The sequence below is a fragment of the Anabas testudineus genome, chromosome 6 (assembly GCF_900324465.2).
Source record: "Anabas testudineus chromosome 6, fAnaTes1.2, whole genome shotgun sequence".
In the NCBI taxonomy this organism is placed as follows: Eukaryota; Metazoa; Chordata; class Actinopteri; order Anabantiformes; family Anabantidae; genus Anabas; species Anabas testudineus.
The window spans coordinates 14,863,391-14,884,505 of NC_046615.1; the positions used below are offsets into that span (position 1 = coordinate 14,863,391).

The 21,115-nt window shown below is 40.8% G+C and overlaps 4 protein-coding genes across 4 annotated transcripts; 3 read left to right on the forward strand and 1 right to left on the reverse strand.

Annotated features, from left to right (window-relative positions):
- The first annotated feature begins 251 nt into the window (after positions 1 to 251).
- Positions 252 to 4,091, forward strand: kbtbd4 (kelch repeat and BTB (POZ) domain containing 4). Its single transcript, XM_026366400.1, has 5 exons — positions 252 to 332; positions 971 to 1,445; positions 1,536 to 1,677; positions 2,189 to 2,295; positions 2,421 to 4,091. The coding sequence occupies exons 2-5, from the start codon at positions 984 to 986 to the stop codon at positions 3,279 to 3,281; spliced, it is 1,572 nt and encodes a 523-aa protein (XP_026222185.1). The 5' UTR covers positions 252 to 332; positions 971 to 983; the 3' UTR covers positions 3,282 to 4,091.
- Positions 4,092 to 4,143: 52 nt separating this feature from the next.
- On the forward strand, positions 4,144 to 10,817 carry rapsn (receptor-associated protein of the synapse, 43kD). Its single transcript, XM_026364646.1, has 8 exons — positions 4,144 to 5,298; positions 6,112 to 6,450; positions 7,171 to 7,329; positions 7,973 to 8,071; positions 8,150 to 8,272; positions 8,488 to 8,541; positions 8,651 to 8,850; positions 9,035 to 10,817. The coding sequence occupies exons 1-8, from the start codon at positions 5,086 to 5,088 to the stop codon at positions 9,105 to 9,107; spliced, it is 1,260 nt and encodes a 419-aa protein (XP_026220431.1). The 5' UTR covers positions 4,144 to 5,085; the 3' UTR covers positions 9,108 to 10,817.
- A 217-nt stretch (positions 10,818 to 11,034) lies between these two features.
- Positions 11,035 to 14,063, forward strand: LOC113166248 (zinc-binding protein A33-like). The gene is made up of 6 exons (XM_026366286.1): positions 11,035 to 11,484; positions 11,863 to 11,958; positions 12,230 to 12,460; positions 12,867 to 12,889; positions 12,966 to 13,084; positions 13,165 to 14,063. Exons 1-6 carry the CDS (start codon positions 11,092 to 11,094, stop codon positions 13,713 to 13,715), a joined length of 1,413 nt encoding a protein of 470 aa, XP_026222071.1. The 5' UTR covers positions 11,035 to 11,091; the 3' UTR covers positions 13,716 to 14,063.
- Positions 14,064 to 14,182: 119 nt separating this feature from the next.
- Positions 14,183 to 21,047, reverse strand: ighmbp2 (immunoglobulin mu DNA binding protein 2). Its single transcript, XM_026366285.1, has 15 exons — positions 20,960 to 21,047; positions 20,514 to 20,683; positions 20,215 to 20,410; positions 20,022 to 20,119; positions 19,711 to 19,874; positions 19,408 to 19,608; positions 19,180 to 19,324; positions 18,914 to 19,088; positions 17,968 to 18,150; positions 17,749 to 17,867; positions 17,579 to 17,673; positions 17,326 to 17,449; positions 14,901 to 15,719; positions 14,622 to 14,821; positions 14,183 to 14,449 (listed from the first exon to the last, which is right to left on the reverse strand). Exons 1-15 carry the CDS (start codon positions 21,034 to 21,036, stop codon positions 14,252 to 14,254), a joined length of 2,964 nt encoding a protein of 987 aa, XP_026222070.1. The 5' UTR covers positions 21,037 to 21,047; the 3' UTR covers positions 14,183 to 14,251.
- Positions 21,048 to 21,115: the final 68 nt, after the last annotated feature.

Genomic DNA, 21,115 nt, shown 5'->3' on the forward strand with positions numbered 1-21,115 from the left:
CCACAGGCAAACAATGTTTACTTGTTTACAGGGACATTTGGGGAACGGTGAAAAGAATTGGGAACGTTACAAGGCTGTGCTTACTTTACTTAAACATCCTGAGGTAGAATAAAGTACATAGTTTTTCTTGTCCTATCCATAACATACATAACATACATAACATACATAACATACATAAAGCCTGGATTATACCTCCCCCCGTACAGTAGGTGGCGGCTGTGTGCACAGCCGTACGTCGTAAATACGTCGGACTTCAATAGAAGAAGAAGAAGTTTATTTACTTCCGGTAACGAGCTCAGCTGCTCCCGAATGATAAAATAGTGGAAATAAAGGTAAACGCAATTGTTTACTAATCGTTTTCATAGCGTTACAACTATTTTTACGCTACACTTTTCTAAAAACTTTACCTCCACAGTTTTAAAACTGACCTTTCACACGAGGTGACGTTAGTCTGCATCCATAAGATGCTAATCTTAGCTAGCTAACTAATCATAACCGTAAACATAACATAGCAGTTAGCGTAGCATAGACAGTCATTAGTCATTAGTCAGTAATTGTAACATTTTTTAGATGTATTAAACTGTATTAAATATTATCTTCTGTTTCTTATATTATAATTCAAATAAAGGCTAACAAGTACATTACAAAACTTGAAAAGGTCCCACTTAACTACACTATCCTTGTGTGGCATCAGCAGAACATACATTAAAACAGACAACAGGAAAAGAATCGGTTCATTTATTGGCTGTATAATCTTTAAGTCTTTAAGCAGCTGCTTCTGTGTTTTGTGTATAGTACCTCTCAGCTAATGATTAGAAGATTTGCAGTACAGAAATGCCAACAATCTGCTCCCAAGTTTAAAATTGTGTGCAGGACTATTGTTTTAGATTTTAATCTTATAAACTGGCGTACAATTTATAAACATATATAGTCGGTATAAATAGCTGCTATGCTGTTTGGGGACTTTCAGGTGAGAAGCAAAGATGGAGTCCAGTGAGGAGGGGGGCCTCAGTGTCGGGGGCTCTGTGGGAGAGGAGAACTACTTCTTGGGGTACACATTCACTGATCGCTCCCACTCAAGCCGGGTGGTGAAGAGCATCATGGACCTTTGCCTGGAGGATGGCCTGTTTGCTGATGTCACCATCACTGTGGACAGCAAAGAGTTTCACCTGCATCGGCTTGTGCTCTCAGCACAGAGCAGTTTCTTCCGTTCCATGTTCACCTCCAACCTCAAAGAGTCACACAACCGTAGTATTGAACTGAAGGATGTCAGCGCCACTGTCTTTCAGCTGCTGATTGACTACATCTACCATGGCACAATTAAACTCAGGGTTGAGGAACTACAGGACACCTATGAGATGGCAGACATGTACCAGCTGACTGCTCTGTTTGAGGAGTGCTCCCGCTTTCTCTCACGGACAGTGGAGGTCAAAAATTGCCTGCAGGTAATTTAGAGTTTCCTCAGATTTAGAAGTTTAGGCTATTCAGCAATTGTTGTGAAGGATCAGTTTTATATCTACTTCTTTTTTGTCCAGGTGATGTGGCTTGCAGACAGACATAGTGACCAGGAGTTGTATACCGCTGCCAAACACTGTGCTAAAATTCACTTGGCCCAGCTGCATCAGACGGAGGAATTTCTCAATTTGCCTCTCTGCCTACTCTTGGACATTATCAAAGGTGTTAAGCTTTGCTGTTTTTCTACCAGATACTAGACAACAATTTGGGCCCATTTACCTGTACTTAACTGTTACTCTCCTTCGTAAGCATAGACATCCTTTTTTTACATGATTTATTTATTCTAACTTTACAAAAATCATTTAGTTTACTTTCGTTTGGTGTGCTATATAAAAAGAACTGAAACAGTCTTGAAGCTAGTTAACTACATGGAATCCTTCATGATGAATATTGTGTTCACTGTGTGCTTTTTAAGTTTATGTTATGATCTGGTAATGTAGATCACTGTGTAGAGTGATTGAAAACATATACACTACATGGGGTTTCAAGTTTTGTTTCAACAAATCTATTTTCATACTTTACCAAATAGAAGGAGGGGCTCTTTGCAAGGTTGCAAAGGGTAATAATAAAGATAAAAAATTAAATTTAAATTTGCAAAAATATTGTCATTGTGAGAACACATTTTATAAACTTGATTTAAAATTTGATTCAAATGCTTTGTGTTTGTGTGTAGATGGTGTTCCAAGCTCCCAGAATCCAACAGTGGCAATCGAGTCTTGGATAAACCACAACAAGGTGGAGAGAGAGGAGTTTTCTTGTATCCTTCAAGAAAATCTAAAGGTAGCTATCTCTACAGCTGAAGAATGGTTTTGAAGAAACTGCTCTTATTCATGGTTGTTGTTATTATTTGTATTTGTTTATTAATTGATTATATATGTGATATCTGATATCTTTTATCTCTACAGGAAATTGGTGAGAATGTTCACATTTACCTGATCGGTAAAGAGGAGACAAGGACGCACTCCCTAGCTGTGTCACTTCACTGTGACGAGGACGATGCCATCAGTGTAAGCGGCCAGAACAGTTTATGCCATCAGATCACTGCAGCCTGTAAACATGGAGCTGACCTGTACGTCGTAGGTGGCTCCATCCCACGCCGCATGTGGAAGTGCAACATGCACACCATGGACTGGGAGCGCTGTGCCCCACTGCCTCGAGACCGCCTCCACCACACTATGGTCTCCGTCCCCAGTGAGGACGCTATCTACTCACTAGGAGGTAAGACGTTGCAGGACACACTCTCTAATGCTGTCATCTACTACACAGTGAAGGACAACATGTGGACAGAGACCAGCCAGCTGGACACTGCGGTGTCAGGGGCTGCTGGTGTTAACCTGGGAGGGACCATCTACATGCTCGGAGGGGAGGAGAGTGACATGGACTTTTTCACTAAACCATCCCGTCTCATTCAGTGTTTTGACACCTCCTCTCAAAAGTGCCAGATCAAACCATACATGCTGCCATTTGCAGGCTGCATGCACGCCGCTGTCCACATGGACGTAATCTTCATTGTAGCAGAAGGAGACTCTCTGGTGTGCTACAACCCTTTGCTTGAAAGTTTCACCCGCCTGCGCTTCCCTGAGGTGTGGAGCTGTGTTCCCTCACTGTGGAAGGTGGCCAGCTGTAATGGTTGCATATACGTCTTCAGGGACAAATGTAAAAAAGGTGATGCGAACACATTAAAATTTAACCCAGCTACATCTGTTGTCTCTGTTATCAGAGGTATAAAAATCCTTCTCACAAACTGGCAGTTTGTTTTGGCCTGAGCTGGATTTTCAGAATGTGGTCCACTCATAGACGATCAGGGATCACTGTTGGATAACTTAAAATGACTTCACTGTCCAGACATCTTGAGTGGAGTCCTGCTCTAAATGTATTTACTCAGCTGTTTTCTCTGTGACTCATTCCATTCTGACTCCACTACCCCAGCATTAGAAACGATTCAGAAGTGTGTGTCAGTTGCTTATATTACAAAGTGTCTCATGTGGATCCTGTAACTGAGAAGTCATACAATTTGTGGTGATGCTGTAATCAGTGATGAACTAATCAACATTTTTTTCCTGTGCACTGCTTGTTTATTGACATGCATGAACAACTTTGGTGTAAAACCATAACTGAACATAAACATTCTTCAGTAGATGTTAAGTGAACAAGTGTATGTTGATGCTATAGGCTGATTATCTCAGATGTCAACTTTTAAGTAAATGTGCATAAATATGACAACACAGGGTGTTTTCTAGCAATTTTTCACTGTTTTATTTTTTGATGTACAGTCTACATGTTCAAGTTAAGCTGACATACATACATATCAAATATATTGCTGTAGCTACAGGCTCTCAGTGTGTTTTGATGTTTATGGCCCTTTAGCCTTCATGCATTAACTGTCTCTTACTATTAATACTATGTTTATTACCAGGGATTTAGGATCTTTGATTGTTTTAGTTAGATACATTTAGAAATGGTACACTTTGTCACTGTGTAGCTATCAAAGGTTTGGTCTCAACAAAGACATAAGCTCTCACCATATTTATCTTTGGATTGGAAATCCATCTTGTGAATGGAGAGGTAGTAAAGGTGCCTCATTGTGTCCTTGGTGGGGGGGTGGGTGGGAGTTGAAGGAGAGAAAGCCACTACAGTACTACAGACAAGTAACAACTTTGATCCCATTGATGTGTTGCAGGAGGCTGTGCAGCTGAAACCCAAGCCCAGTAACATGTCAGACTTTGTGAACTATTCTAAGCATGAGTTGCTGACGCCAAGATGAAGGGTGGGGGTTTCTGGGGGAACATATGTGCCTCTATAAGAACTCCCAATAGGAGCCAACAGCCTCAATGAGCACACTCAGACACACAGTCTCCTAATGTTGACAAATTGAGCTGTTTAGAGCCCCCAGATCACAGTTCCCATACTCATATATGAAGGCCAGAGGAGAGATCTGTGGATCTGTGTTTTTAAAGCTTCCAAAGGTTCTGAAGTCAAAAGTCCAGCCTTTGGCCACAGAGCAAAGTTTAGTGTGAAGGTAGATCGCGAGGAGCTGCAGTGACCTTGGGACTGCTTGCTGAGGGCAGGACAGAATTCCTGAAGGGACACATGGCCTAGAGTGACAAGGCCATCTGCTGTAGCACCAGCAGTAGAAGGAAGGCGGAGGGGGTCGGACACAGGGGTGCTGAGAATTCCTTTTGCTGGGGTGTGGAGGGAGTAGATATTCTGGGATATCACTGCTAGCACTCCACCGGGAAACGTGTTTCTTTGGCGTTTTTCAAATGGGAATCTGAGGGACAATTTTTGAACACTCGATAGTGAGAGGGGAAGATATTTTCTGATGCACCAGCTCTCTGCAAAAAGATTGGTGATAATGGTTTTGGTGTGTCGCTGTTTTACTTGTGTGGATCTAGTTTCCTTTCCATCTCGGCACAGCCGGAGCTGAGTGAGGATCTGGTAGGCCTTCTGGCACTGACCTCTCAGTGGATCATCTTCAAGGGATCTTCTTTGGGTTTGTACTGTGCATGGCAAGGATCTACTTTCTTGCTGCCTCACTGAAATTGCATGGCCTAAACGAATGAATATTTTATGAGGCGCCTTGCACCAGAGATGGGCCAGGACCAAACCAAACAGCAGATAGAGAAGGGCCTGAGGTTGTATCAGTCCAATCAGACAGACAAAGCCCTGCATGTGTGGACAAAAGTGTTGGAGAAGACCTCAGATCCTGGAGGGAAGTTTCGGGTGTTGGGGTGCCTGATCACAGCTCACTCAGAGATGGGAAAATATAAAGATATGCTCAAGGTAAGCATCTGAAACAATGGTATGCTATGTACAATGCTTTAACAGAATTAAGTAAAGTAAACTAAAAAAATCTGAAATATATTGCGAGTACAGTGTAGGATTTATTTTAATTTTGTTATAATACATGTGGCTAAGCAATATTTCTTTCTTGTATAAATGTAAGTCATTATTCATTAATGGAACAAAACTTTGTTTAAATAGCTTTGTGATCCCTTGGTTTACATGATTCTAAACACGACACTTCTTTAATTTTTCATACTGTATCATCATGTTCTATGTTATGCAACCAGCAGCAGAGTGAGCCTGTGTGAGAGTCTGTGCAAGTCCTAATGAGTGAATGCCACTAAACATGTCATCATTTTTATATGTCAGCATCTGCTCAGGACAGCAGTAGTTTGTGCTGTTGGACAATCTTAACATTTCCACAATGCTCAAGTGATTATTGAACAAGAAGAGGTCAGATGTTACCTTCTTGGTTTCATTTACAGTGGTCTTGAGAAGCATGGGTTAATTTGTGGCTTCCATGCGATGCAGAGTAAATAAGTGCCCTGCAACCTGAGTATGAGTGTGGGGTGTCTTGTTGACATAATCATCTTTACTCAAGCAGCGCCAACTCTCTCTCACCCTCAGTTTAACGAGGGTGAGAGATAGATTATTAATAAAGCATCTTTTAATAAAGTAGAGGCCTTATTTTTGTTAATAGATCTATCAGATTCACTTTCTTTTATTCATTTTAAATGTAAAACTATCCATCTGATTTTTTCGATTCGTCTGCAAGTTCTCCATCACCTTACACCCACTCTCATTCTGCAGTACGCCCTCGATCAAATCGACACAGCCAGAGAAATGGAGGATCCAGACTACCTGACAGAGGGATACCTGAACTTGGCGCGTAGCAATGAGAAGCTGTGTGACTTCCAGAAAACAGTGTCCTACTGTAAGACCTGCTTAAACATGCAGGGCACCACTGTCAGCCTGCAGCTCAATGGACAGGTATGTCTCAGCATGGGCAACGCCTTCCTGGGCCTCAGTGTCTTCCAGAAAGCGTTGGAGAGCTATGAGAAGGCCCTGCGCTACGCTCACAATAATGATGACAAGATGCTGGAGTGCAGAGTGTGCTGCAGTCTGGGAAACATCTATGTGCAACTTAAGGTATTTACTGTGCTGCTTTTATTCATGAATGATTAGATTGTCCTGCACCAAAGTGAAATTATGATTATCTGTGTATGCATATTGCACTGTAAATTCTTAATGTCAGTGTCTGCTAAGTATTAACACAGTTTCATTGCGAGACATTTTGGATGAGACTGATTAAACACCTGCTAAACAAATAACATACTTTCGTGGTTGCAGACGTCTCAACGGTTATTTGGGTAAAACATTCATTAGGTTGCACGTGGGACTTGATTGTGCAATCAGTGCAAATGTTGCCAGTGTATTTGCAGAGTATGATGACACTGCAGAGCATCCAAGCAGACATCATCAGTGGTCAGCTCGCGTAGTACTGGGCATTGTAAAACAAGGGAGCAGTGAGTCGGCTGGCTGACAGGGCTTATGTAGTACCCTCAACATTAGAGATTTGTAAGAGTAATCCCCAGCTTCCCAGGGAGGATTGGTTTCAATGGGACTGTGATAAAATGGCATTTTAAGAATGCATTTGTATATAATGTTGTTTTATCAAACAAAAACATAACATGCTTGTTAGTAATGTGGGAACACAGCAGCCAACAGACACTCACAGTCTCCGGTCAGATTCTTCTTCTTTTTCACAGTCAACATTTCAATTGACGCAGGAAATGAATTACAAACCAAATAGTTTTTAAATAAGATGTAGCATCAGATGTCTTACTCATTATTCATGTCTGCCAACAGGACTATGAGAAAGCCCTTTTCTTCCCCTGCAAAGCAGCCGAACTTGTCAATGACTACGGCAAAGGTTGGAGCCTTAAGTATCGAGCTATGAGCCAATACCACATGTCTGTAGCCTACAGGAAGCTGGAGCGCCTGCCAGACGCCATGGAGTGCTGCGAGGTATTGTTTTATAATCATCCAGCACATGATTGCTGTTCTCGGAGACAGGCTTACATAAGCTATGGAGAATGTCACAGTTTTGGTTTCATCACCAACCGGCTGATGCCTTTAGCTGTTCTGGTGTCAGAGCTGCAGATACTGTAGATGCTGTGCTGCTGACAGGTGCAAGCAGTTGTTCTGATGTACGAGGCCTTAGACCTCTACAAAAATATGCTCACATAGGCGCTGGTTTAAAGTGTTAATGAAGAGGGTGACTTCAGTCTTCACTCTGTTCTAATTATGTCCCCAGGGTGAAAGGCAACTTCATTGCCTCAGAGTGTGAAAGTATAGTAACATGACAGCACACTGTGTTTCAGATTTATTACTTTTACCAAACACATTTAGCCAAACAATTTACACATATTACACATATTCAGAATGTACAAGAGGGGCCCTGAAGGTGAAATGTCTCATATTCCTCATCACTTATCATTGTGGCTCATTGGAAAATATAACTGCAGTTAACGTGTTACTCATGACTGTAAAGAATTATGTCCTAATGAGATGAAATACAGTTATAATAATTTCTATTTTCATTCCAGTTGTTTGTTGTTGTCAGGGGTGAGTTCTTCTTACAAAAAACATCCATTTCCTGCTTCAACAGGAATCTATGAAGATTGCTCTGCAGCATGGTGACCGTCCCCTGCAGGCTTTGTGCTTACTAAACTTCGCAGACATACACCGCTGCAGGCTCGACGTTGATGTAAGGTGCCACCACTTGTGCATATTTGTTTAGGTTTACTTTTAGTTGTCTTTATGTGATTTGTGTTCTTCCATTCAGAAAGCATTCCCCCGCTACGAGTCTGCACTGGGCATCATGACTGAGATTGGAAACCGTCTTGGACAAGCACACGTTTACCTGGGAGTAGCAAAGTGTTGGCTTGTGCAGAAAGAATATGACAAGGTATCTATTATTATATTAACAGGTAAACACCCATATATCCAGTTTGTTTAGAAATTTTTATCCAACATATGAATAAAAAGAAAAATGGATACTATCAAGCTAATAGTGTATGTGCATCTTTCTGTACAGCTTTGCTAAATATTAACTAGAACTGTTTTTTCAGTTCTGTTGAACAATATTTCTGTGTGAATTCTTCCTCTTCCTCACTGTTCCAGGCTCTTGACTCTTTGCAGCGAGCACAGGAATTAGCAGATGGAATGGGAAACAAGGTATTTGATTTCCTTCAAGTAGAACCTGTAGGACATGCAGCTTAGGTTTATTTTCTGATACCACAGCATGTATCATGTTGAGAGACCTTTTTCCTGTGTGTGTCCTAAGCTGTGCACGCTGAAGGTTCACTGCCTGAGTGAGGGGATCTATCGAACCCGTGGGCAGCAGGAGGAGCTCAGAGAGCAGGTGGTCAAGTTCCTGCAGTGCGTCGAGGAGCTGGAGCTCTACTGCGGCATGTGCGGAGAGTCCATTGGGGACAGAGACCAAAAGCTGCAGGCGTTACCCTGTTCTCACATTTTCCATCTCAAGTGGGTGCACGGCGTATTTTCTCCTATTCTTATTTTGACTTCTATGTTTCAGAAATACAACAAGCAGTTGAATAATTTGTCTAATCTATGGAAAATCATCCTTCAATATGTGTATTTCCTAATTTTAACACAATTACAGGCCGATGGTTACATTTGTTGACACTGAGCTGTTTCCCTCTTTCAGGTGTTTGCAGACAAACGGGACAAAGGGCTGCCCCAAATGTTTCAAATCCTCCATGAAGCCTGGATTTGTGTGATCGCGAGCCTGTGTTTGTGCGTTGGATCTGCAGACACAGTGCGATGCCTCACAGGCTCCTGACTGATCTGAGAGCAGCAGGCAGCCTCAGCATGTGCTGAAGATGTTTGGAGAATTCACAGCTCTGTGCAGAGGATGCTGAACTAAACCCAGTGTCCCAGAATGCAGTTGTGAAGATGCGTTAAAGGCGTCTGTCTTATTTACAGACATCAGACTGTGAGGGAAGCTGACAGAGGAGGTATATCTGACAGTGTTACATTTCAGTATAAGTTGAAGAAGAAACAGGCTCGATTGTTTCAGACGATTGGCCGTTTGTTGCTGACTTTACATAGAGAGGAATATGGACCGTCTGAAGATCATTTACTTAGTGTATTTTCTATTTTATGCATTGGATTGTTCAGTAGAATCCAAGTGATGGGTGGAAGAAGGATCCAGTCATTTCCCAGTCATCGTAGTTAAAGTTAAAGTCAACATGATCTTTCACAACACATCCACTTATTCTTTACACAACAGTTTTCTGATTTTCTATCCAAACATTTTGAGCCATTTCTCAATTTAACTGATTTAATATATGGTATATTTATTATCGTATTCTTGTACATATAGTTGTCACGTTAACTAGTTTTAATGTTTTGATTTATTTGAGGTGTTTTGTAAAACATAAAAAAACTAGAATCTCTTAACCTTAACCAAAAACAAGTATGTCTTTACAAAATAGAAACATGCAGCTGTATTTTTCCGGATCAACACACACTGTGTTCAGAGAAAAGTTCCTGTTCTGTGCATTTGTGGAAATGTTTTACTAACTCTGACTTCAACATAATATTGGGAAAGGATCTTATTTGACCAACCACACACTTAAAATATTTAGAGGAGATATGTAGTTCTTTTTAATGTTGTGCTTTCATATCTGTGCTCATGTGTAAATATGAATGAATTGATAAAATCTCAGTTGATGAGATTCATTTCTTGCAATGGCATTGTTACTCTAAGGTGATTTTGAGGGAGGAAAACAAAGCAACTGAGCTATTCCATCAGTCGTTGCATGTTTTATCTATAGTGCTGAGCAGGTTATATTGCATCAGTTTATTTAACAATGTAACCATGTATTCACTTATTTAATTATTATTATTATAGTTTTTCTTAATATTCAGTGGCTTTTATAATTCATATTCCTTATATATCACTTCAAATACTCATCACTGAATGGAGTACTCTTTAGAGTGATACACACATTAGTTATACCTATACGCAGTATTTTAGCTTTAAACATGATTAAGTTGGCAGCCTGAGAAGACAGACATCGTCATTTTTAATTTTTTTGCACAGGCACTTGCACAAAATATCAGCTTGACCTCACTGGCAGCATCTGTTTCTTGTTTTAGATCCCTGCATCCACAATAATGTTAATTCACTGTCTATTTATCTGTTGTACAGTCACTGTAAAACCCCCGTAAAGCATATATTTTAGCATTATTCTTGTTTTTGAGGTGAAGACTTCACTGAAAGTACAGCCACTCATCTTTAACGGTTTAAACTACCTCTGTTTTTGACTCCTCTTCAGAGGATTAATGCAGCAATAACAACATTTAAATACATGTAGAGTTATGTATTTTTTTTTTTAGATATGTTGATGTAACTGATTTAGAGTCTGACTAAAATGCATTGTTAATATATTTATGCATTGAGTCAAACCATGTTACTCTGTTAAATGTGGAAATATTTCATTATAGAAAATAAAGTACACTGAAAATGAATTAAAGTGTTACTACTCTGTTATCCTAGTTCTCCTATTTACTGTTTGTATTGTTTAGCAATCCCACATGTTGAATACCGCAGATGTACAGTGACCAGTCATTCTAGTTTTCCAACATTTACAATCACAGCTCGAACAAGGTTGTTCCTGCCCACAGTCACAGCACCTGATGAGCAGGAAGGACTTATTCCTGTAGTCTTGCCTCAGTTCACAGGAACTCTTCTACCTGATGGCTGCAATTAGTTCATTCTCTGAGGGGGATTTACTTTGTCCTCAGTGTACTGAGGTTTATTGCTTTCCTGTTCTTTTACAATGTGGCCACAACGTTTGCAGAGTTTGTTTACACAAATACTGGGAATGGAAAGGATGTCGAGAATGTCCTGTGTGCTGTGCTGTGTCCGTCCTTGGGAGGCCTCCGATCAATTTGGAACTAAAGATAGCTGCGGACAAATATCAGGTGCAAAGGACCAACAGGAATACGGACGTTTGCTTTCTCCACAACGAGAAACTGAAGATTTTTTGTCAGAATGACGAAGAGCCCATCTGTCTCGTCTGCCAAACATCAAAACAGCACAAAGTTCACGAATGCTGTCCTGTACAGGAGGCGGCCCAGCAGAAAAAGGTAGAGTGAAAACAGAGACTGGGGGATTTACCTCCACCACAACACAAGAAACACAGGATTCAGTTAGTTTTCTAATTGAATCCTGTGAGCAAAGATTTGTTGATACTGAGTTTTGTATTAGTTCTTTTTCTAATAATGCCTCATTGAATAATTATTTTCCTCAGTATGTTATTGATTAATATATTAGTTTGTCAGTTTACTCAATTGACCATTTAGGCTAAAGGGTGTTTGACAAATCTTCATTTCCAAGTTGATTTTCAGATAACATGAAGTTAAAATGAAGAAGCCGATTATCAACATAGTTGCTGATCAACTCACATTTGCTGTGATTGTTCCCGTTCCAAATGTTGACTCATGATTCTTCTGTGAATATTCCAGGAAGAAATTTCAATCGCGCTATTGTCTTTAAAGAAGAAGCTCAGAATGCTGAACAACACAAAGGAGCATTGGGAGGAAACAAAAACCTACATACAGGTAAAAATCTGTGTTCATTTTGGCCATGACACATGATTTATTTGAACTTACATTTTATACTGTTAATAATACTGATTATATATATATATATATATATATATATATGATCCAGAGACTCATCAGAATGGAGGGGTTTTCCTTATCTAGTTCTACAGTCTAAGGACAGAGGATGTTGTTTCTAGGAATTGGGTTATTTAAATAGGATTTGACTGGAGATGTAACTCTCACTTCACCTTACTACTATACTTAATGAGCTTCCTCAATGTTACAGACCCAAACCTCTATGAATGAGAAAGCAATTAAGGAGGAGTTTGAGAAACTACACCTGTTTCTTCAGGAGGAAGAAAAATCTAGATTGAAGTTGCTCAAATTGGAACGGGAAATAAAGATCCAAGTGATGTGTGAGAAACTTGAAAACATCAAGAGACAGATGAAAACCCTCTCTTCCACCATCAGTGATGTTGAGGCAGCCCTCACAGCGAAGGATCTGCCATTTTTACAGGTAGACTTACAACATTCAGAGAAATGTCTCCACACTGAGGCTAAAGCACACATTTCTAAAAGTGAATGTTTAAATGTCAGTTACCACTTTCAACTTAGATGAAAATGTTTAAGCACACATGCTGTTAGGTCTAATGATGACAGATGTGGTTAACAATCCAACCCACCTGGTTGTATGTGACAGTCTTGTTTTGAAGCTCTTCGTGTGAGACTGTTGAAGTGAAAACAATAACATTATACTAAACTTTCAGCATTTGTTAGTTTATGTTGATAGAACAAGACTAATACTGTGTCCTTCTATAATTTACTGATGCTACACATATTGAAGTATACTCGGATTGAAGGTTAGGGTTATGACTTTAAACCAACATTTCATTAATGATGTGCTTTTCTTTACTTTTTTTAAGGACTACAAGCAGACAAAGAAAAGGTATGTATAACTCACCATCTGCTAAAATTGTAATCTCCATTAGACAACCATCAATCACTCATTCATTTAATTTCAGGGCCAAATGCAACATTCAAGAGGCAGAATGTATCAGAGATATCCTGATAAACTCAGCAAAACATCTACAATCACTGAAGTTTGAAATCTGGAAGAAGATGGCCAACATTGTCAAATACGGTGGGTGAACAGATGACAGATTCCTTTAAAGTTTACAATATGAGTATTTTCAATATATTAAACCTAGTTTACACTTTCAGTTCCCATCACTCTGGATCCAAACACAGCCCAGTCCAACTTAAAGCTCTCTGAAGAGTTGACCTGTGTACAATACAGCACAAAACAGTGGCAACCGGATAACCCTGAACGCTGCACCAGCCGTGTCTGTGTCCTCGGAGCAACTGGCTTCACTTCTGGAAAGCACAGCTGGACTGTAGATGTTGGCCAGGGTAAAGACTGGTACATTGGAGTGGCCCAAGAGTCCATCAAAAGGAAGAGTACGGTCTTTCTCAACCCCACTGAGGGTTTCTGGGTGATTGGCCTGTGCAATGGAGACTCATACTGGGCTCAGTCGTCACCTCGCACCAAGCTCACGTTGAAGCAGAAGCTTGAGCGAGTTACTGTAGAGCTGGACTGTGACAAAGGAAAAGTGTCGTTCATCAACGCCGATGACTTGACAACAATGTACACATTCAAAGACAAATTCACAGAGAAGATTTTCCCCTACTTCTCCCCTGGATTGTGTGAGGAAGGGAGAAACTCCAGCCCGCTGACAATCTGTCCTCTGACCATAACAGTGGATGTAAAGTAGAATCACATTCAGTAAATATACGGCTCCAGAGATCATGCTCTTCCTCAATGAGGTTTGTCTAAGTGTTTTCAATTTGTCTAAAAAGTCGGGCAAGACTGATGAATGCCACCTTTTCTCGGCAGCCAAGTGACTGACATTATCAAAAATATTATCTAGAGAATAATACAGTCGGTGATGTTACACTGTCAGGTCTTATAATCGTGTATGATACTGGACTGGTGAACGAACTCTTAAAATGCTACATGTCACTAATGAGGAAGGAGCCTGTTTGCATGTTGTATTTGCTATGTGTGGAGTGTGAGCTAACGCTGCAGGAGCTGTCAGACATAAGGGGTAAGATACATAGTTAAATACTGATCAACCCATGTTTCATACAAGAAATTCAGAAACAAACTCTATGATGTGATCTGAAGGTCAGAACATAAAACTAATGTATAATTGATCAGACAAGACTATAAACATCTTCAAATATTTAAATAGTTTAATGTTATTCAGAACACAAGTGCTGTATTTATTATAGAGTTGATTGGAGGATGTTAACTGTCCTTCTCTTTGTTTTTTGATTTCCTCTGTGATGCCATATCTTTCAGTTTAGAGTCCAGTTTTCTTTGCAGGTGGGCTTTCTTGTTGGGGTCCATAGAGTTGTCTTTCTTCCCACTACCGGCGTAAAGAACACCTTCTTTGCTTATTCTCATTCGAGCATGAGACTTGGCTTTATCTCCGCAGCCGTGAACCTAAAAATTGTTTTCAAATGACAATCAAGGCTTTGGAGAAAAACAACACTTCACACGGTTTCTTGCATTAAATCTGTCATGGTACATATGTAATAAATCTCACCTACACACCTTAATAAACAAACAAACAAACCAAAACAAAGACTTTGTTGTGTGTTTGTTCCTGTCTTACCTCTGGTATATGATGACTGAGACAATACTGTCTGTTGCAAAAGATGCAAAGCTGTCCGAGGGTTAGAACAGATGCTTTACATTTAACAAAACCACACACACTGTCAGCTTTCATGACAGCACCGATCAGTGTGTCAAAGTCATCGTCTGGGGAAGCGGCAGCAGCTATGTCGCAGGCACCTGCCTTAGTTCGGTTCTTTCCTGGAACAGAAAATGACACCACTCATTACAGAGACGCCAAACAAATTGGAAACAGAGACCAAAACTTTCTGATACAAACCTTTGGCCTTCTTTGATGTCTGGGTCTGAGCTGGGGGGAGGTTGTTCTGCTGCTTTTTTTGTTGAGCGTTTTCTTCTCTTTTCTGTTGCTCCCTTTTCATTCTCTCCAAATGTAAACTTTTCAAATCTAAAGGAGGTTGACGTGGCGTCTCTCTCTGTTGACTTGTTTCCTCGTCCTTCTCTTCTGCTTGTGTCGGCTCCTCAGTTGCTGCTGCTGCTGTCTCCAGGGGCCTCGACACAGTGATACACCTGTCTTTCCCTTCGCCTTTGCTCTCGTGCACGAGGCCCAGCTCCTCAGCGATCTGGTGGACCAGCAGGCGGTCATGAGAGTTAAAGGATGAAGGAAACTGAAGTTCAGTTTGATGCACGTTCTTCAGAAAGTTTTCCACCTGCTCTCTGATCTCTGTGGATCTATTCTTGTTCTGCTCCTCATCTGTCAGTGATGATGTGCAGGACTTTGTGTGCTTCTCTGAACCAGCAGCATTTCCCCTGCTGCTGCTAACACTGGTGGATTTCTTCTGTCCTTGCTTCACCTTGCATGAAGGCTGATCTTTAACCTTCTGTTTGGATGAGGTGGAGGTGCTAGTGGACATATTAGCCTTTGAGTCTTTGTGATCTCGGGTGTAGTTCTGTGGCACAATGTCTTGGATGTACTCAAATGCTGTTCTGACCTCACCAAACTCAGTCATATGATCGATAAGGGATTTGAGAAAAGCATGATTCTGAACAGTTTGTGTGTCGCACACTACAGCAATGTGGCGTCTTGCACGTGTAACAGCCACATTTATTCTTCTGTCCTCCGCCAGAAAGCCAACTTCACCTATAACAAAACAAACAAACAAACAAAAAAAAACATATAAGGTGATTATTTGACCCAGCTGATTTTTCTGCTTGTTGCCCACTAGATGATCATAATTCAAGGTAGGTTATTGAGCACAACTGACAAAACAAATCCTCGTTCAAAAAGGTTATATTAATTTGCATTTCATGAAGGACATAGTATTTGATCCCTATCGTCAGCAAGATCTCTAGCTCAGTGGTCTATAAGGTAACGAGCTGACATGGCAGCCCTCTCAGCTCGTTACCTGTATAAAAGAGACCTGTCCACAGAAGCAATCAATCAATCCAGATTCCAAACTCTTGACCATGGCCAAGACCAAAGAGCTTTCCAAGGATGTCAGGGACAAGATTGTGGACCTACACAAGGCTGGAATGGGCTACAAGACCATCGCCAAGCAGCTGGGTGAGAAGGTGACAACAGTTGGTGCAATTATTCGCAAATGGAAGAAACATAAATTAACTGCCAATCTCCCTTGGTCTGGAGCTCCATGCAAGATCTCACCTCGTGGAGTTTCAATGATAATGAGAACGGTGAGGAATCAGCCCAGAACTACTCGGGAGGAACTTGTCAATGATCTCAAGGCAGCTGGGACCATAGTCACCAAAAAAACAGTTGGTAACACACTACGCCGTGAAGGACTGAAATCCTGCTGTGCCCGCAAGGTCCCCCTGCTCAAGAAAGCCCATCTACAGGCCCGTTTGAAGTTTGCCACTGAACATCTGACTGATTCAGAGGAAGACTGGGTGAAAGTGTTGTGGTCAGATAAGACCAAAATCGAGCTCTTTGGCATCAACTCAACTCGCTGTGTTTGGAGGAGGAGGAAGGCTGCCTATGACTCCAAAAACACCATCCCCACTGTCAAATATGGAGGTGGAAACATTATGCTTTGGGGGTGTTTTTCTGCCAAGGGGACAGGACAATTGCACCGCATCAAAGGGAGGATGGATGGGGCCATGTACCGTCAAATGTTGGGTGAGAACCTCCTTCCCTCAGTCAGGGCATTGAAAAGTGTCGTGGTTGGGTACTCCAGCATGACAATGATCCAAAACACACGGCTAAGGCAACAAATCACTGGCTCAAGAAGAAGCATATTAAGGTCATGGAGTGGCCTAGTCAGTCTCCAGACCTTAATCCCATAGAAAATCTGTGGAGGGAGCTGAAGGTTCGAGTTGCCAAACATTGGAGAGGATCTGCAAAGAGGAGTGGGCCAAAATCCCCCCTGAATGGTGCAAACTTGTGCCACTAAAGAAAGGCTGACCTCTTTGATTGCAACGAAGGTTTTGCCACCAAGTACTAAGCCGTTTTCGAGGATCAATCTCTTCCTTCGGGAATGCAAATTAATACTCTTGGAACGCTATTTTCGGATTTATTGTCATTGTGTGTCTCACTGTTCAAATACACCTACCATGAAATTATAGCCGATCATTCTTTGTAGTGGCAAACTTACAAAAATGGTTCAAATAATTTTTTCCCCTCACTGTAGATGCTGTTTACTGCACGTAAATGAATGTAATTCATGTTCACCAAATCTCACTTAGCACATTCATAAATACATATACAACAGAAATTAAAAAATAAAAATGACCTTTCCTGTTGGACCGAACTAATGACAGCACCACTGCCTCCTTCTCTCTGCCCTGAAACCCATCCACTGACTTTATCTCCAGCAGCGGATGCCTCAAAGAAAGTTTCTGACGCAGAAGGTCGACCTTTACAGAGAAACAAACGCATCAATACTACGTCTTTTGATATGATTTCTTCTATTTAATTTATTTTCTTGACTGTAATACTGTGGATCTTTCAATTTTTACAGTTCAGTGCTCAAATCAGTGACTTACTTGCAAATTGTATGGAGCAATTACAGCTATGTCTTTAGCTTTGACACCGGCTTCAGTCAAGGCTTTTATGTGCAGCTCAACAATGTCAACCTCACCTGAGGAAACAGCGCACAGACTGTTAGACACCACACAAGCAGTACAGACATTTTTAACAATACAAAACTACTAACCCTGATTGCCTTTGGACTGTTCATCTGTGACCTCCATTTCACTCAGGCCACAGCCTGCAGTGTCGATCAGCAGAAGCGGCGTGCTGGTCTCTTCAACGCAGGCGACCCCTGGTAGATCTCTGTTTGGATCAATTTCACAACATTTAACTGTAAATTTAAATTAATCATCCTTCACTCACATACAGGGAGTGAGATATTTTCCAACAAGGTCACACTCACTTTAATAAATGTCTCTCCACTGAGCTGTGAGCAGTCAGTCTTTCCTGATACATCTGTTTGGAGGCCCATACCATGATGGCGCTGTTCATGCGGTACTGGACTGTAAGCATGCGGACCACTGACTCCCCATACATCTGGATCAGTCTCTCCATTAGACTGAGGGACAAACCTTTTGATGCAGCGCTGTTGGAAGAAAAGTAAAAATGCTTCAACTTGTTACCATGACTGACTGGATCCTGCAATAAAACAAATTTTCTGCTTACTGTCATTTCACATTTTTCTGTGCAGTAATTTCAGTATAGCAACATTTGAATAAAAATATGAAGACAGTTGCTGAGTGTCTATTTATGTTGCCAGCACTGTCAATTAAATCTGATCAAGAACAGTAGTGGAGCGAGATCTTTCACAGCAATACCACAAGGTAGCAATAAGCTGTTACAAGTAAATTTCCTGCAAGTGCACAAATATCAGCATCAAAATATAGTCTAGATATCAAACGTAAAGTATTCACTATGCCAGATGGACTACTGTTAATAGCATATATACTGTATTTTTGACTGGGTGTTTTAATGTACAAATCACATCATAATATTTAACTACATTTTTGAGTTGTTTAATCTATATTGTTATATCATAATATACAGTGTGTGGAGTATATGTGTTAAGTAACCAACGCCGTCAGGTAAATTTCAAGAAGCAAAAAAATATATTGTTACACTATTTCCACATACTTCATAGTTATTCATAGATAGTCAAACTCGTAACAGGTTGCTTTATGTAAAATCTAGCCATTTCTTATTAGTCATAAATACTAAAACTGATTCTGATTTAAATTTTGAGAAAATGTTTTTGCTACATAGAAATAAATTGTTGTTTGATGACAAATAGTACATATTGAATGCTATTTATATATGAATGTATAAAAGAGGAAAAGCATTTTTTTTACGTTTGCGATTTGATAGTAGGTGGTAACTGCTTGTAATCCCCAGCCAGGATGCATTTGCGTGCTCTGAGAAGGGCGATCCAACAGCTGCTTTCCAGGGACTGAGCACACTCGTCTATCACCACCCAATCAAAATGCTCTTCTGGCAGAAACTTCAGAGGCCCGTCATTACAAGCACCTGCAGACATGTGGTGCAAGTGTTGTCTGATTGCCTTTCATCACTACAGCTACAACCAGGGCGACATTTTCTTCACAAGAAAATTACTGACCTGTGTTGGTTGATAGCACAACATCAGCATTTTTAAGGATCTGACTGATGGCGGCTGCTTCCCTGGTTTTCAACTCTTTTCTTAACTCCCCTATTTCTCTCCTAAAATTAATCCGCTCTCCTTTTTCATTCTTCTTACTTCCCATCTTGAATAAATAAAATAAAAAAAGTTACAAATCACTGAAATCAGCAGAATGCTAGCAGGACCACACATTTAAATATTACTTACAAAAGCTTTATCAATGTCTTTACGGATATCAGCGATAATGTTTGCGTTGTCACTCTGAGCGAGGATGGCGTCCAGTGAATGTTTCTGTATAGACTCCAGCAGCCTGGCAGGGTGACCCAGTCTCAGGATCTTTGCTTTGCAGCGAGCTAACCTCTCGACTAAATTGTCAACAGCCACGTTGGAGGGGGCACAGCACAGGACCTGCACAAACACACAAATATCAAAATGATCCTGTCTGTGCCAATAAATACAGCAGTGAATGAGGATGACAGGTTACTGTAACTGAAGTGTAGAGTTCTGCACCTTTTGCCCTTGTTTGACTGCCTGCAGGATGATCTCCACCACTGTGGTGGTTTTCCCAGTGCCTGGGGGTCCATGAATCACAGCCAGTTCTCTCTGAGACAGAGCAAAGGACACAGCTTCTCTCTGGGAATCATCCAGGTTTGTGTTCAAGAATTCAACTTGATCTGATGAAACAAAAAATTGGTCTTTGTTTTGTAAAAATGTGTGTAAACAGTAGGCTGTTTATAATGTAAAATCTACCAGATGGTAGAATTTATAGGTCAATTAAAAGGACTAATTTTTTGATATATCCTGTGTGAAGTGCGACTTACTTGGCTGTGATTGAGAAGACGGTTGTGTTTCTCCAAAGAGAACATTTATCAGATTGGCAGAGGGGCCATTTCTGTATGCATTTAATGCATTCAGGGCACTGCAAGAAAAAAAAACACACAATAAATAATGTTTCACTGTTCCATAACTTGCCTACATCTGTCTAACATGTATTTTAGATGGCCAATCACACACCGTTTCATTCGTTTGTAGGTGACATCATTTGCTAACTTTAAGAGATTGTAAACGGCATCGTTATCAAAACTGAGCCCATCCTTAGAGTCGTCAAACGCTACACTTATGGATGCTTGGCTGACCCTCGTCACTATCCCTGTGCCGATTTGTGAGGTTACAGTGCATCCACCAGTGTCATACAAGCCAACAATATCACCTGTAACAAAAGACAAACATCCAGTTAAGCAAAAAAGCGAACCATAAGGCACAAAAAAACCCCAAAACGCACACATATCAGATATTTTATTATTGCAACTCACCAGGTCCAAAGTTGTTGCTTGGAAGAGATGAGAAGCCAAGATGCTTTCTCGGCTCTAGGACAACAACGGTGCGGCCATACAAGCCCGTGGACTGACTTCCTATCTGCAGTTTCAGCAGGCAAACTCCTTTATTCTGAAGATCCTTGAGCGAGGTGTTCTCCTGCCATGTCCTGAGGAAACAAGTCAATGTCATTTCATAGTGCCAACTACCAATAACACCTCTGTTTGTTAATATTTAATGGAAAAGGTTTTGTATGTTGTCATACTTGTAAACAATACCACAGTCTTTCTCTAGAGGAGGTAAGTCGAACTGTTTTACACATAAAAGTTGGTTTACCATTCAACTATATCTAAATATGTGCCCAAAATTAATTGGAGTGCAGAACACAATTGCTGAAGTTCCCCTTTACAGACTTATAATCACAGTCAGGTGTTATTTTACTGACCTGGTCTCCTCTATTTCTGCGTCTCTCTCCTCCTGCAGAAGCTCGAGTGTCTTTGACACAAACTGTTCAACAGCCATCACGTCACAGCACTAACCTAAAACAACATGTCAGTACTTCTTTATTTAAACAAACCAGAAGATCTGACTGTGTGAAGCC

What these genes read in the sequence shown, in the direction of transcription:
- LOC113166248 (XM_026366286.1), top strand. Translation starts at nt 11,092, where the DNA reads ATGGCTGCAATTAGTTCATTCTCTGAGGGGGATTTACTTTGTCCTCAG. An exon ending in AGGCGGCCCAGCAGAAAAAG is followed by an intron (nt 11,485 to 11,862) that starts GTAGAGTGAAAA and finishes TGAATATTCCAG; the next exon opens with GAAGAAATTTCAATCGCGCT. An exon ending in AGGATCTGCCATTTTTACAG is followed by an intron (nt 12,461 to 12,866) that starts GTAGACTTACAA and finishes ACTTTTTTTAAG; the next exon opens with GACTACAAGCAGACAAAGAA.
- kbtbd4 (XM_026366400.1), top strand. Translation starts at nt 984, where the DNA reads ATGGAGTCCAGTGAGGAGGGGGGCCTCAGTGTCGGGGGCTCTGTGGGA. An exon ending in AGGTCAAAAATTGCCTGCAG is followed by an intron (nt 1,446 to 1,535) that starts GTAATTTAGAGT and finishes TTTTTTGTCCAG; the next exon opens with GTGATGTGGCTTGCAGACAG. An exon ending in ACTCTTGGACATTATCAAAG is followed by an intron (nt 1,678 to 2,188) that starts GTGTTAAGCTTT and finishes GTTTGTGTGTAG; the next exon opens with ATGGTGTTCCAAGCTCCCAG.
- ighmbp2 (XM_026366285.1), bottom strand. Translation starts at nt 21,036, where the DNA reads ATGGCTGTTGAACAGTTTGTGTCAAAGACACTCGAGCTTCTGCAGGAG. An exon ending in TGTGCTATCAACCAACACAG is followed by an intron (nt 19,089 to 19,179) that starts GTCAGTAATTTT and finishes ACATGTCTGCAG; the next exon opens with GTGCTTGTAATGACGGGCCT. An exon ending in GTGGAGAGACATTTATTAAA is followed by an intron (nt 17,868 to 17,967) that starts GTGAGTGTGACC and finishes TGATCCAAACAG; the next exon opens with AGATCTACCAGGGGTCGCCT.
- rapsn (XM_026364646.1), top strand. Translation starts at nt 5,086, where the DNA reads ATGAGGCGCCTTGCACCAGAGATGGGCCAGGACCAAACCAAACAGCAG. An exon ending in AATATAAAGATATGCTCAAG is followed by an intron (nt 5,299 to 6,111) that starts GTAAGCATCTGA and finishes CTCATTCTGCAG; the next exon opens with TACGCCCTCGATCAAATCGA. An exon ending in TCTCACATTTTCCATCTCAA is followed by an intron (nt 8,851 to 9,034) that starts GTGGGTGCACGG and finishes TCCCTCTTTCAG; the next exon opens with GTGTTTGCAGACAAACGGGA.